Source organism: Nerophis ophidion, linkage group LG07, assembly GCF_033978795.1.
Source record: "Nerophis ophidion isolate RoL-2023_Sa linkage group LG07, RoL_Noph_v1.0, whole genome shotgun sequence".
Taxonomy (NCBI): Eukaryota; Metazoa; Chordata; class Actinopteri; order Syngnathiformes; family Syngnathidae; genus Nerophis; species Nerophis ophidion.
This window is the reverse complement of record NC_084617.1, coordinates 66,907,025-66,921,894: the sequence shown is the minus strand read 5'-3', so window position 1 is coordinate 66,921,894 and position 14,870 is coordinate 66,907,025. Positions and strand designations below refer to the sequence as shown.

General features: G+C 38.9%; 1 protein-coding gene across 4 annotated transcripts in view; it reads right to left on the bottom strand.

Annotated features, from left to right (window-relative positions):
• adgrd1 (adhesion G protein-coupled receptor D1) overlaps positions 1-13,753 on the bottom strand; it is a 94,797-nt gene extending 81,044 nt beyond the window's left edge. For 2 of the 4 annotated variants that reach the window (XM_061906922.1, XM_061906923.1), the window contains exons 1-4: positions 13,433-13,753; positions 11,734-11,770; positions 11,367-11,483; positions 2,327-2,425 (exon numbers count right to left, since the gene is read on the bottom strand). In XM_061906922.1, the coding sequence (XP_061762906.1) occupies positions 2,327-2,425; positions 11,367-11,483; positions 11,734-11,770; positions 13,433-13,486 (307 nt within the window). In that variant the 5' untranslated portion in view covers positions 13,487-13,753. The remainder of the gene's footprint in view (positions 1-2,326; positions 2,426-11,366; positions 11,484-11,733; positions 11,771-13,432) is intronic. The other 2 variants (XM_061906924.1, XM_061906925.1) reach the window with 2 other exon arrangements.
• Between the last annotated feature and the right edge of the window lie 1,117 nt (positions 13,754-14,870).

Below are 14,870 nucleotides of genomic sequence, written 5' to 3'. Positions count from 1 at the left end.
CAAATAGTCACTCTGCAAGTCCGAATTGAATTGTCACTCCAAGAATCATAATTGAATTGCCACTGAAAAAATCGAAATTGAAAGGCAACCCCAAGAATCGGAATTTATTAGTAACTCCAAAAATCGGACTCAAATCGTCACCTCAGGAATCAAAATCAAATAGTAACTTTGCAAATCCTAATTGAATTGTCACTCCAAAAATCGGAATTTAATTGTAAACCCAAGAATCAGAGTCTAATCATCAATCCCCAAAATTGCAATCAAATCGTCACTTCAAGAATCTGATGGTAATCATCACTCCAAAATTCTAAATCGAATGAATAGTCACTCCAACAATCATTGAAATGTCAGTCCAAGAATCATAATTTGAATTGCCATTGCAAAAATCGGAATTTAATCCTTACCCAAAGAATCTGAATCTAATCGGAAGTCCAAAAATCGGAATCAAATTGTACGTTGCTGTCAGATTACCATTCCTAGGGTACAAACCCCGTTTCCATATGAGTTGGGAAATTGTGTTAGATGTAAATATAAACGGAATACAATGATTTTCAACCCATATTTTCAACCCATATTCAACATATTTAATGTTAAAACTGATAAACTTTTTTTTTTTGCAAATAATCATTACCTTTAGAATTTGATGCCAGCAACACGTGACAAAGAAGTTGGGAAAGGTGGCAACAAATACTGATAAAGTTGAGGAATGCTCATCAAACACTTATCTGGAACATCCCACAGGTGTGCAGGCTAATTGGGAACAGGTGGGTACCATGATTGGGTATAAAAGCAGCTTCCATGAAATGCTTAGTAATTCACAAACAAGCATGGGGTGAGGGTCACCAATTTGTAAGCAAATTGTCGAACAGTTTTAGAACAACATTTCTCAATAAGCTATTGCACGGAATTAATGGATTTTACCATCTACGGTCCGTAAAATTATCAAAAGGTTCAGAGAATCTGGAGAAATCACTGCACGTGAGCAATGATATTACGGACCTTTGATCCCTCAGGCGGTACTGCATCAAAAACCGACATCAGTGTGTAAAGGATATCACCACATGGGCTCAGGAACACTTCATAAAACCACTGTCGGTGACTACAGTTGGTCGCTACATCTGTAAGTGCAAGTTAAAACTCTACTATGCAAAGCGAAAGCCATTTATCAACAACACCCAGGAACGCCGCCGGCTTCGCTGGGCCCGAGGTCATCTAAGATGGACTGATGCAAAGTGGAAAAGTGTTCTGTGGTCTGACAAGTCAACATTTCAAATTATATTTGGAAACTGTGGACCTGGTGTCCTCCGGAACAAAGAGGAAAATAACCATCCGGATTGTTATAGGCGCAGAGTTCAAAAGCCAGCATCTGTGATGGTATGGGGGTGTATTAGTGCCCAAGGCATGGGTAACTTACACATCTGTGAAGGCACCATTAATGCTGAATGGTCCATACAGGTTTTGGAGCAACATATGTTGTCATCCAAGCAAGGTTATCATGGGTGCCCCTGCTTATTTCAGCAAAACAATGCCAAGCCACGTGTTAAAACACCGTGGCTTCGTATTAAAAGAGTGCGGGTAAATTTCTGGCCCGCCTGCAGTCCAGACATGTCTCCCATCGAAAATGTGTGGCGCATTATGAAGCGTAAAATACGACAACAAGGCCCCGGACTGTTGAACAACTTAAGCTGTACATCAAGCAAGAATGGTAAAGAATTCCACTTTCAAAGCTTCAACAATTAGTTTCCTCAGTTCCCAAACGTTTATTGAGTGTTGTTAAAAGAAAAGGTGATGTAACACAGTGGTGAACATGCCCTTTCCCAACTACTTTGGCACGTGTTGCAGCCATGAAATTCTAAGTTAATTATTATTTGCGAAAAAAATAAAATAAAGTTTATGAGTTTGAACATCAAATATCTTGCCTTTGTAGTGCATTCAATTAAATATGGGTTGAAAAGGATTTGCAAATCATTGTATTCCGTTTATATTCACATCTAACACAATTTCCCAACTCATATGGAAACGGGGTTTGTAATCAAAGTAAGTTTAGACAACAAAATACACAAGAAGGCAGCAAGTCCCACAAACAAGCAGCAAGTGACCTGGCAAAGTAACCTCACTTTAGTGTACGGCACCAGAATGTATGTCCAATGAAAGATGAAGAACTTTGATGACAATAGGATTCTGTTCATTGAAATACAATGTGAGTTAAGACTTAAACTACCGTGTTGGCTACTTTATAAGAATAAAGTGCACAAAGTGAGATGAGTGAAGGACCACAGAAGACAATGGGTGATGCACGTGAATTGGACAAGATGCTGACTCTCACCTACTGTCGCAGAAATGTTAGTGTAGGCGGAGTCATTGGTATACACATAGGAAGTGTTATGGGAGGAAGGGAGCACAGTGTGGTTGTGGATTCTGAGAGCTGGACAAAGACAATGGAGAGACAGTGATGGTATTGACTCCTATGTGGACACATAACAGAGGAGACAGTTAACGGGCAAAAGGACAAAGAGGGACATGGTGCGCAGGTATGAGACGGAGTGATGCTGAGTTGAGTGATTAGCTCTTTTTTTTTTTAACTCCTCCACTGAGGAATTTCCTAAACGAGTGAGTGACTTCACACATCGTGCTCAAGTCTATACCTGATCCCTCCACAACGTCATCTCTTTAATAAACAATGCAATGACAGGCAAACAAAATGCATTTCTAATTTAATAACACCTACTTATTTTTCTACTCATCTTAGCACAGACCTGGGAAAATTAAGGCCCCGGGGGCCACATAGGGCCCGTTGAGCTTTTTAATCTGGCCCGCCGGACATTCCCAAATATTTTTTTTTAGATCTTTCAAGATGGAAAGTGTAGCTGCCATGATGATGTGCAGTGATGTTTTGAAATGACCGTACGTTTTGAAATATACAAAGTATTTCAACGGTTGGAATCTGCGCTTATGGATGATATACTACAGGGGTGTCCAAACTTTTTCCACTGATCAAAGCAAGCGGGGGCCATTTATTTTAAAAACCAATACAATATATGTATAAAAAATATACATTTAGGCCTCCACTCAGGCTTGATCCCGGGGACCCCAAAGGGTTTTGGTAATAATAAAATGTTAAAAATGTGTCATTATTCAGTATTATTATTTTTTATTATTATTCAAGTTTTAAATCTCTAGATCAACATTAGGTCTAACTGTCAATATGACGTTTTTAAAGATTTAAGTTGTATGCTCTTTTTGTCAAAGAAAAGAAAACCATGTTTTTTTATGGAAAAAAACACAAATATTATCATTTATTATTATTATTCAAGTTTTAAATCTCTAGATCAACATTAGGTCTATCTGTGAATATGACGTTTTTAAAGATTTAAGTTGTATGCTCTTTTTGTCAAAGAAAACCATGTTTTTTTATGGGAAAAAAACCACAAAATATGCAATATTTTCACCCAATAAAATTTTTAAGTAGAATATTTGAGATTATATAATAAATGGAGCCGTAAAAAGTTCAACAACTAATAACATTCAGTAGTTTTGGGGGCGGCATGGCGTAGTGTGTAGAGCGGCCGGCCAGAAACCTGAGGGTTCCAGGTTCGCTTCCCACCTATTGACATCCAAAAAATCGCCGCCATTGTGTCCTTGGGCAGGACACTTCACCCTTTTGCCCCCGGTGCCGCTCACACTGGTGAATGAATGATAGGTGGTGGTCAGAGGGGCCGTAGGCGCAAACTGGCAGCTGTGGCTACTGATGTAGCTTACCACCACCAGGTGTGGATGAATGTTGGGTCCCACTTCTCTGTGAGCGCTTTGAGTGTCTAGAAAAGCGCGATATAAATCTAAGTTATTATTATTATTATTATAACACCCATCCATCCATTTTCTACCGCTTATTCCCTTTTTGGGGTCGCGGGGGGCGCTGGCGCCTATCTCAGCTACAATCGGGCGGAAGGCGGGGTACACCCTGGACAAGTCGCCACCTCATCGCAGGGCCAACACAGATAGACAGACAACATTCACACTCACATTCACACACTAGGGCCAATTTAGTGTTGCCAATCAACCTATCCCCAATTCACTATTATTTTTTGTGCAATGACACTTAAAAACAAAACACACTGATCCTAAGGGATCCTACTCATTGAAGTGTTAAAGAATAAATAAATATATATATTTTTTTACTGTTTACTTTTAACACAATGGTTTCGAGATCAACTTCAGATTTATTCGTCAATTATACGTTTTTTTGTAGTGAAGTGAAGTGAAGTGAATTATATTTATATAGCGCTTTACTCTAGCGACTCAAAGCGCTTTACATAGTGAAACCCAATATCTAAGTTACATTTTTTAAACCAGTGTGGGTGGCACTGGGAGCAGGTGGGTAAAGTGTCTTGCCCAAGGACACAACGGCAGTGACTAGGATGGCGGAAGCGGGAATCGAACCTGCAACCCTCAAGTTGCTGACACGGCCGCTCTACCAACCGAGCTATACCGTTTATGTTTTTTGTTTGTTTGTTTTAGGCCATTCTTTTTAAAAAAAAAAAACAGCTCAGTTTTTAATATGGCAAACACAAAATATGCAACATTTGCCCCCAAAAATATCTCAAAGAGGAATATTTAACGTGACGTAATTGGAGCTTTGAATTGGTCAATAATTCGTAATTGATTTTGATTCACTATTTATTTATTTTTTTAAAGAAAGAAACAGCCTGCATGGCAGCTTTGTGTTATAGGAGTCAACATTGCAACATCTTCTTGTTGCATTTCACCAGTTTGCTCTTTTATACCGCTTTTTATGTTTTTTATTTTTTTCCATAGTATTTTTAAAATGTGCCGTGGGGCCGTTAAAAAATGACCTGTGGGCAGCAAATGGCCCCCGGGCCGCACTTTGGACACCCCTGAATGGAAACCTAAAATGTTGAAAGAGCCATATTGGACCAAAAATACAATACCAAATATGTCTGGAGCCGCAAACAATTAAAAGCCATATCACATACAGATAGTGTGTCATGAGATATAAATTCAATTAAGAACACTTAAAGGAAACTAAATGAGCTCAAATATAGCTACAAATGAGGCATAATGATGCAATATGTACATATAGCTAGCCTAAATAGCATGTTAGCATCGATTAGCTTGCAGTCATGTAGTGACCAAATATGTCTTATAGCACTCCACACAAGTCAATAACGTCAACAAAACTCACCTTTGTGCATTCATGCACAACGTTAAAAGTTTGGTGGACAAAATGTTACAGAAAAAGAAGTGGCATAAAACACGTCCTCGAAAGTCGGAGAAAGTTATAAATGTAAACAAACTACGGTGAGTTCAAGGACCAGCAAATTTAGTAGGACAATACGGCGCTTGCCAAATACTCGAATCGGTGAAGCATGTTTAATATAAACAGTGTGCTTTATAACAATTGGGGGGGTTGGCGTCATGTTTGTCCTCCTACAGAAACCATATTAAAACAAAAAATATGTTTTTCCCCCTCATCTTTTTCCATTTTTCAAACAATTTTGGAAAAGCTCCAGAGACCCACCAGGGCAGGGGTAGGGAACCTATGGCTCTAGAGCCAAATGTGGCTCTTTTGATGACTGCATCTGGCTCTAGGATAAATCTGAGCTAACACTGCTTAACACAATAAGTAATGACTAATTCCACTTGTAATCAAAGTGTTAAAAATAACGTTCAAAATATTAAACATGCTCATGCATTTGAATCCATCCATCCTTTTTTCTACCGCACTTTATTTATTATTGTTTTTTTTTTAGGGCTTGCCCTCCTGGGGGTTCTTCAGACCACCAAGCACCGACATGAAAGCCTGTTTTAGGGTTACGATATTTTTTTATTTTTCAATAAGTCTCTCAGTTGCTTTCCAGCAATTGTCTTTTTCTCTTTCGTTCTCGCTCGCACTTTGGCTCCAGCTCCAACCCTGTCTCTCCTCCTGGCTGCTGCTTATAACAGAGCAACAGGTGATTAGATAACAAGGCCCAGGTGGGTTGTCTACGCACCTGTCGCTGATTTTGAGGCCGGTCCTGGCACACCCCGCTTCGCTGCAGGCCCACAGGCCACGCCCCCTCCACAGTTAGCTTCAGAATATTAATGTTATTACAAAGAATAAGAGACCTATTATACTCTAGTAATGTTGGTCTTACTTAAAAATGCACGCGTTTAGGTGTGTTCAGTGTTGAAAATAAATGATATGGCTCTTACGGAAATACATTTTAAGATATTCGGATTATTGGCTCTCTCAGCCAAAAAGGTTCCCGACCCCTGCACTAGGGCATGCCGACCCCTGTACTAGTTACTATGGTAATGTAATTAGTTACTATGGTAATCTAATTAGTTACTATGGTCATCTAATTAGTTACTATGGTAATGTAATTAGTTACTATGGTAATGTAATTAGTTACTATGGTCATCTAATTAGTTACTATGGTCATCTAATTAGTTACTATGGTAATGTACGTCACAGCAGCCCAGACGAGGCACCAAACAGTGTGGGTGGGAAGCGTTTCCACAGAGAGATTTTCACGACAAAGTTCTGAAGCTTAGTGATTTGTCAGATTGTAGGTGGGTTTATTTTGTACCCTTGCCGTTCATATTTCACTGTTTGTTGAATTTTTTGTTGCGTTTCCCTTGATTGTAAAACATGTCGACCGAAAGGGGGTGTGACGTTCATATGTTGTCAATATTCAGTGTTTTATCGTTCATAGAAAAATGGAAAATTCCATTACGTTTCCATTACGTCTGTCATAACGTTTTTAGCATTCAATCAGACATTATTGTGAAGGTTTTGTATTAGTGTCCCTAAAAATAGAATTACCGGTGCCACAGACACATTTTTTTCTCTAAATGTGGCCCCCAAGTTAAAATAATTGCCCAGGCCTGTCTTACCACATGGACGCCTTGGTACACTATATTGCCAAAAGTATACTGGCCACCCATCCAAACGATCAGAATCAGGTGTCTCAATCACTACAGGTGTATAAAATCAACCACTTAGGCATGGGGACTGTTTCTACAGACATATGTTAGATAATGGGCCGCTCTCAGTGATTTCCAGCATGGAACTGTCATAGGATACCACCCGTGCAACAAATCCAGTCGTAAAATTTCCATCCATCCATTTTCTACTGCTTTCTACTAGGGGGTGTTAGAGCCTATTTCAGCTCCATTTCCGGCGGAATGCCGGTTACACCCTGGACAAGTCGCCACCTTATCGCAGGGCCACCACAGATAGACGGACAACATTTCCACTCACATTCACACACTATGGCCAATTTAGTGTTGCCAATCAACCTATCCCCAGGTGCATGTTTTTGGAGGGGGGAGGAAGCCACCTCAAGACCTATTGAACTCAAGACCATCGTATTTCCTCGCTCCTAAATATTCCAAAGTCGACTGTCGGCTTTATTACAAGAAAATGGAAGAATTTGGGAACAACAGCAACTCAGCCACCAAGAGGGGTCAGCGGATGCTGAAGCGCATAGTGCAAATAGGTCTCTGACTTTCTGCACAGTCAGTTGCTACAGAGCTCCAAACTTCATGTGACCTTCCAATTAGCCCACGTACAGTACGCAGGGAGCTTTGTGGAATGCGTTTCCATGGCCGTGCGGCCGTATCTAAGCCATACATCACCGAGTCCAATGCAAAGCGTTGGATGCAGTGGTGTAAAGCACGTCGCCACTGGACTCTAGAGCAGTGGAGACACGTTCTTTGGACTGATGAATCAGCCTTTTCCATCTGGCAATCTGATGGACTTATCTGGTTTTGGAGGTTGCCAGGAGAACGGTACATTTTAGACTGCATTGTGTCGAGTGGGAAATTTGGTGGAGGAGGAATTATGGTGTGGGGTTGTTTTACAGGTTTGGATTCTTAGTTCCAGTGAAAGGAAGTTTGAATGCTCCAGGATACCAAAACATTTTGGACAATTCCATGCTCCCAGCATTGTGGGAACAGTTTGGAGCGGGCCCCTTCCTCTTCCAACATGACTCTGCATTAGTGCACAAAGCAAGGCTTTTGGAAGAATGCTTGAAAATTCCTATAAACACACTCTGCAACCTTGTGGACAGCCTTACCAAAATACTTGAACCTAGCGATGGATCGACATCATATTGAATCCTATGGGTTAGGAATGGGATGGCACTTCAAGTTCATATGTGAGTTAAGGCAGGTGGCCAAATACTTTTAGGCAATATAGTGTACATAGTATTCTAGAACGTTATCTTGTCCAAAATCAGTGATACGGTGGTACCTCGGTTTTCGTAGACCTATGTAGTTGCACCCAACAAACTACAATCCCTCGCCATGCTGCACTTTAACTATTGCGGCTTCACCACATTGCAGATTTTTTTTATTGCATTTTAAAAGCATATTGTACTATTTTTTTGGTGCTAAATTATTCATTTTTAGGTATTAAAATGGCTAAATATACTAAACAGAGCAATACTACAGTTGTATTGGCCACTAGGTGAGACCATACCACTGATTGGCTCAGCCTCAAGCAGCATTACTTTACCGGAATAAAAGTGTGTACAGTAGTAAATCTCATGTCTAAAAAGCTCTTTTATTGTTAAAAACATATTTAGAAGCTCGTAAAGAAGTCGTATCAGTCTAATAAAAGAAAATAGAACAGCCCTGACTCCAACCCGATCCCAGCTTTGCAATGCTCAGTACATAAATTATGCGGTATGGACACTTAAAATAGCAACAAAAAAAACAGATACAAGAGTATCAATAACAAACATAATAATAACATTAATAAAAGTGCTAACATATTTGATTTATATAATGAATCATTCCTACTTGGCGGCCATGTCCAGAACCAAATAACAGTGATAAACGAGGGACGGCCCAAACAAAAGAATCTCATGCATTAACGACTTAATCTGTCGTCTTTTTGTTCTTCTTTAATTGAGAACGACTGCAAAATAAGCCTCTAATTGACCAAATAAAGTTGCATGTTCCAGCCCTTTGATTAAAAAGATGAGCAATAATAATAATGATCATAGATTTTATTTGTAAAACACACTTTACATTGAGCAAACAACCTCAATGTGCTACAGTGTATTAAAAAACAATAATTATAATAATAATAAAAATAAATAAAAATAAAAACTACAACAGCCTAATAGCTAGAACTAGCATACATACCGTATTTCCTTGAATTGCCGCCGGGTGTATAATATGCGCCTGATTAGAATTACTGCCGGGTCAAACTCGTTTGGCAAAATAATTAGCGCATGCTTAGCATTACCGACGGCCCAGGATTAACGCCGGGTCAAACTCGTTTCGAAAAATATTATTTTTATTAGCGCATGTCTAGAATTTCTGCCGGGTCAAACTCGTTTCGCCAAATAAATTAGCATATGCGTAGAATTTCCGCCGGGTCAAACTCGTCACGTCACGAGTGAAACTTCACCTGTCATCACCTGGAGGGGCTGATTTCAATAATTTGAAATCGCATAAAGGGAAGAAGATTAACAGCTAAAATTTTAAGGTCCAAGCTATTGAATATGTTAAAAAGAACAGTAAGCAGCTATGTTTTATTAATATACCGTAGCTGCGTGTGTCAAATATGAGTCATTAAATGACTCCCGCCTCCTGGTGGTAGAGGGCGCTAGTGATCCTTCTTGCGACTACTCGGCTGCAGAAGAAGTTACAACAAGCAGCAAGAGTGAGCAGCAATCGTTTATTTTTTCATCTCTCTTGCACTTTTAACATGGAGGATTACATATCTAAAATAAAACAGTTTTCTAAACTGGACTTTCAATCGAAGCAGGAGGTAATAAAGGAAGATTCTCCATCGAGACAGAGAGACTTTTAAAACTGAAGAAAGATAAGGAAGACTTCTATAAACAAGTTATCGATGCTTTTGATCAGAAGGAGCTGCGCATGGACTTCATTTATAAGTAAAGGTAAGACCCTAATAACGTTTTTTTTTTTATTTAATGTGCTTTTCATGATGGTATCCTTACATCACACTCAAATTTTTAAGCGCAGGCCTAAATTTACTGCATGCTTTTGGTAAGTGCTGGAGTGAGAAGAGGTTTTAAATTAATTAGCGCCCCGGCGGCAATTCAAGGAAATACGGTATATCTATAAAATGTTTTTTTTTTTTTAAAAAGAGAGCAACTCTACTGTAGTTTTTAGTAAAGACAAAAAATATGGTAAATATTTGTTTAATATTGTTTTCTGCATGTAAAACTATAATTCCATCCATCCATTTTCTACGCTTATTGCCTTTTAGGGTTGCGGGGGGCGCTGGTGCCTATCTCAGCTACAATCGGGCGGAAGGCGGTGTACACCCTGGACAAGTCGCCACCTCATCGCAGCTCCATAAATTGTGTTTTTTGTTAATATTTTGGTGGTGTTGGGAACAGATTCATGGGCTTTACATTATTTCTTATGGGAAAAATGACTTGTTGTCCGACCTTTTGGAATACATTATAAACAAAAACCGAGGTCCCACTGTGATCCTAATGTATAAGACTTAGTGATAGTTATCACAGTGAAGTGCATTGCAGACTTGTAGCTTGTCTATCAGGGGCAATGAATCGGGTTTAAAGGGGAACTGCACTTCTTTTGGAGTGTTGACTATTGTTCACAATCATCATGAAAGACGGATGTTTATTTATTATTTACTTATTGCATTCTAAAGCGTAAATTTTTTTTCTTTTTTTTTTTTTTTCTCCGTTTTTTTTCTTTGTCATGAAAAAGGGACGTTTTTGTGGTTGGTGCACTAATTGTAAGTGTATATTGGGTTTTTTATGTTGATTTAATAAAAATAAAAAATACTTTTTTTTTTTTTTTTTTATTAATAAAAAAATTATTCTGCGGCCCGGTACCAATCGGGCCACGGCCCAGGTTGGGGACCACTGCCCAAAGGTGCATGTACAATTTGGAAATATAAATAGTAAAAAAAGATAGAAATAAAAGATGTATCTATATATTTGTATATATATCCACACATGCATATATGCATACATATGAATATATATATATATATATATATATATATATATATATATATATATATATATATATATAACATTATTTAGACCCGAGAATGGCGAGAACGACGCAATTTTGCGAGGATTGTGAGAACTTCTTCATCTGAATGGGAATATATGAACATCCCAGCTGTCTGCGTCCTAATGACAGCAGACATTGTACAGTAAGTCGTCATAATGATTATGAAACGATAGGCAAAATTCCATTTAAAAAATAGGTGCAGTTCCCCTTCGAGAGCTTTTTGTTCACATCAGCTCATTCAAAAAGTGATGATGGCCGTGATGAAGAATAGCCAAAGACCATGCACAGACAAAATAGAGAGACTTGTTTTTTTTCAACAACACACATACTTATATGACTTCCGTTAACATAACCTGGTCTTTTTCCAATCTGGTCCGACAGGCCGTGTATCCCATCCACGGCATCCAGGGGCCAATAATGCGAGGCCGTGGACAACACCTGCAAGCCTGCAAGGGACATTTATTTCAAAGATCAACAAGGATTTCCATCCATAATCACTGCTGCCTCCCATTACTCAACACTGCTTTTTCCTCAAGAGCTTTCCTTTTTGGATTTGCAGGCGATTAAAGACTGACATTCATAGGGAAAACAGCTGTAAAAGTTGACCTTTTGAAACACAGTTTCTTTCTTTTTTTTTTTTTTTTTTTAAATTGAAAGCCCCCGACACATGTGCACCATGCAAAGTTGCAATTCTACCTGGATGCTTCATAGCCTGCACCACATCAGCATAAACCTGTGAAGAAAGCAAACTGGCTTATACTTGTGTACACTTACTCACACACAAGTACAAACCCCGTTTCCATATGAGTTGGGAAATTGTGTTAGATGTAAATATAAACGGAATACAATGATTTGTAAATCCTTTTCAACCCATATTCAGTTGAATATGCTACAAAGACAACATATTTGATGATCAAACTGATTAACATTTTTTTTGTGTGCAAATAATCATTAACTTTACAATTAAATGCCAACAACACGTGAAAAAAAAGTTGGGAAAAGTGGCAAAAAATACTGATAAAGTTGAGGAATGCTCATCAAACACTTATTCGGAACATCCTACAGGTGTGCAGGCAAACTGGGAACAGGAGGATTCCATGATTAAGTATAAAAGCAGCTTCCCAAAAAATGCTCAGTCTTTCACAAGAAAGGATGGGGCGAGGTACACCCCTTTGTCCACAACTGCGTGAGCAAATAGTCAAACAGTTTAAGAACAACGTTTCTCAAAGTCTAATTGCAAGAAATGTAGGGATTTCAACATCTACGGTCCATAAAATCACCAAAAGCTTCAGAGAATCTGAAAAAAATCACTCCACGTAAGCGGCATGGCCGGAAACCAACATTGAATGACCGTGACCTACGATCCCTCGGACGGCACTGTATCAAAAACCGACATCAATCTCTAAAGGATATCACCACATGGGCTCAGGAACACTTCAGAAAACCACTGTCACTAAATACAGTTTGTCGCTACATCTGTAAGTGCAAGTTAAAGCTCTACTATGCAAAGCCAAAGCCATTTACCAACAACATCCAGAAACTCCGCCGGCTTCTCTGGGCCCGAGATCATCTAAAATGGACTGATGCAAAGTGGAAAAGTGTTCGGTGGTCTGACGAGTACACATTTCAGATTGTTTTTGGAAATCATGTCATCCGGACCAAAGGGGAAGCGAACCATCCAGACGGTTATCGAAGCAAAGTTCAAAAGCCAGCATCTGTGATGGTATGGGGGTGCATTAGTGCCCAAGGCATGGGTAACTTACACATCTGTGAAGGCATCATTAATGCTGAAAGGTACATACAGGTTTTGGAACAACATATTCTGCCTATAAGCGCCGTCTTTTTCATGGACGCCCCTGCTTATTTCATCATGACAATGCCAAGCCACATTCCGCACGTGTTACAACAGCGTGGCTGGTACTTTCCTGGCCCGCCTGCAGTCCAGACCTGTCTCCCATCAAAAATGTGTGGGGCATAATGAAGCGTAAAATACGACAGCGACGACCCCGGACTGTTGAACGACTGAAGCTCTACATAAAACAAGAATGGGAAGAATTCCACTTTCAAAGCTTCAACAAATAGTTTTCTCAGTTCCCAAACGTTTATTTGGTGTTGTTAAAAGAAAATGTGATGTAACACAGTGGTGAACATGCCCTTTCCCAACTACTTTGGACGTGTTGCAGCCATGAAATTCTAAGTTAATTATTATTTGCAAAAAAATAAAATAAACTTTATGAGTTTAAACATCAAATATATTGTCTTTGTAGTGCATTCAATTGAATATGGGTGGAAAAGGATTTGCAAATCATTGTATTCCGTTTATATTTACATCCAACAATTTCCCAACTCATATGGAAACGGGGTTTGTGTCACCTCTTTTCAGCCACTGGCTTACCTTAATACATGACACAAAAGCTGTCAATAGATGAACTCTCAAAGAAAGCTCCATGGTGTCGGTTTTAGAACAGTAGGATTAAAAACAAACAAAAGTTAAATCCACATGTAAGAGAAGAAAAGGGAGGTCAATATTCCAAAAAAAAAAAAAAAAACCTGTATCCAAAATGCATAAATGTTTTCAAGATGAGCTCAATTCCCCCAAAGAGCTTAATTGAAGAAATAGTGGATTCATCGTATAAACACAAGCTGAAAATATCTTTTAAAAATCCGTGAGGTATTCCTGTGTGCTTATAGGAGTCCTTCTGAAGAGTGCGACTGGACCATGCAAGGGAGAAAAGTCATTTTTTTGCATTTTGTGAGGAGGGGCAACCATGCTGGGAGTGGACGATACTGCCAATGTTGGTATCGGTCCGATACATAGTAAATGCCAGTTGTGTTGATATCGAAACTTTTTTTTTTATACCTGAAAATGTTGATCTGTGAATGTTAGTTGTGGTTGTTCCTTTGATGTCTATTACCATTGTTGGTATGTTCATTCTTCCAACATTGTTGATACAAATTACTGTTACAGTGTATTAATTAAAGCTGCAAGCCCTGGTCTCAGTCAGACCTACATAGAAGTTTTTGTTTCATGTCTCTACGACATTCCTAACAGAAGTTACAAGCTGTTTTGTCTGTGTTTTCTTCCTAGGAGCATTTTTTTCTGTGTTTTAATCCAAAATTGCGCTAAAGCGCATTTTTGATTTCTGGAGTTTGATTTTTTCATTAGATCACAATTTTAGCCAGTCGTGATGTGTGTGTCAAGTTTGGTGAGTTTTGAAGCATTTTAAGGGGGTCAAATTACAGCTCAAAGGGACAAAAATTGCATTTTTAGCGAAAATTTTGCTTTGAATTGGTTTTTGCAAAATTTTTGTTGATTTTTGCCCTCGAAAGTACAATTATGCAATCTAGGTCTAAGTCAGCCCTACATAGAGGTTTTTGTTTCATGTCGCTACAACATTCCTAACGGAAGTTACAAGCAGTCTGTTTTTTTTTCTTCCTAGGGGGCGCTAGCGCGCAATTTTGATTTTTGGGGTTTGGATTTTTAATAAGTTGGGAAGGTTTGCCATACCGACGTGTGTGTCAAATTTGGCGAGTTTTGAAGCATGTTAAGGGGGTCAAATTACAACTCAAAGGGACAAAAATTGCATTTTTAGCGAAAAGTTTGCTTTGAATTGGTTTTTGCAAAATTTGGGTTGATTTTTGCCCTCGAAAGTAAAATTATGCAATCTAGGTCTAAGTCAGCCCTACATAGAGGTTTTTGTTTCATGTCGCTACGACATTCCTAACTGAAGTTACAAGCAGTCTGTTTTTTTTTCTTCCTAGGGGGCGCTAGCGCGCAATTTTGATTTTTGGGGTTTGGATTTTTAATAAGTTGGGAAAGTTTGCCATACCGA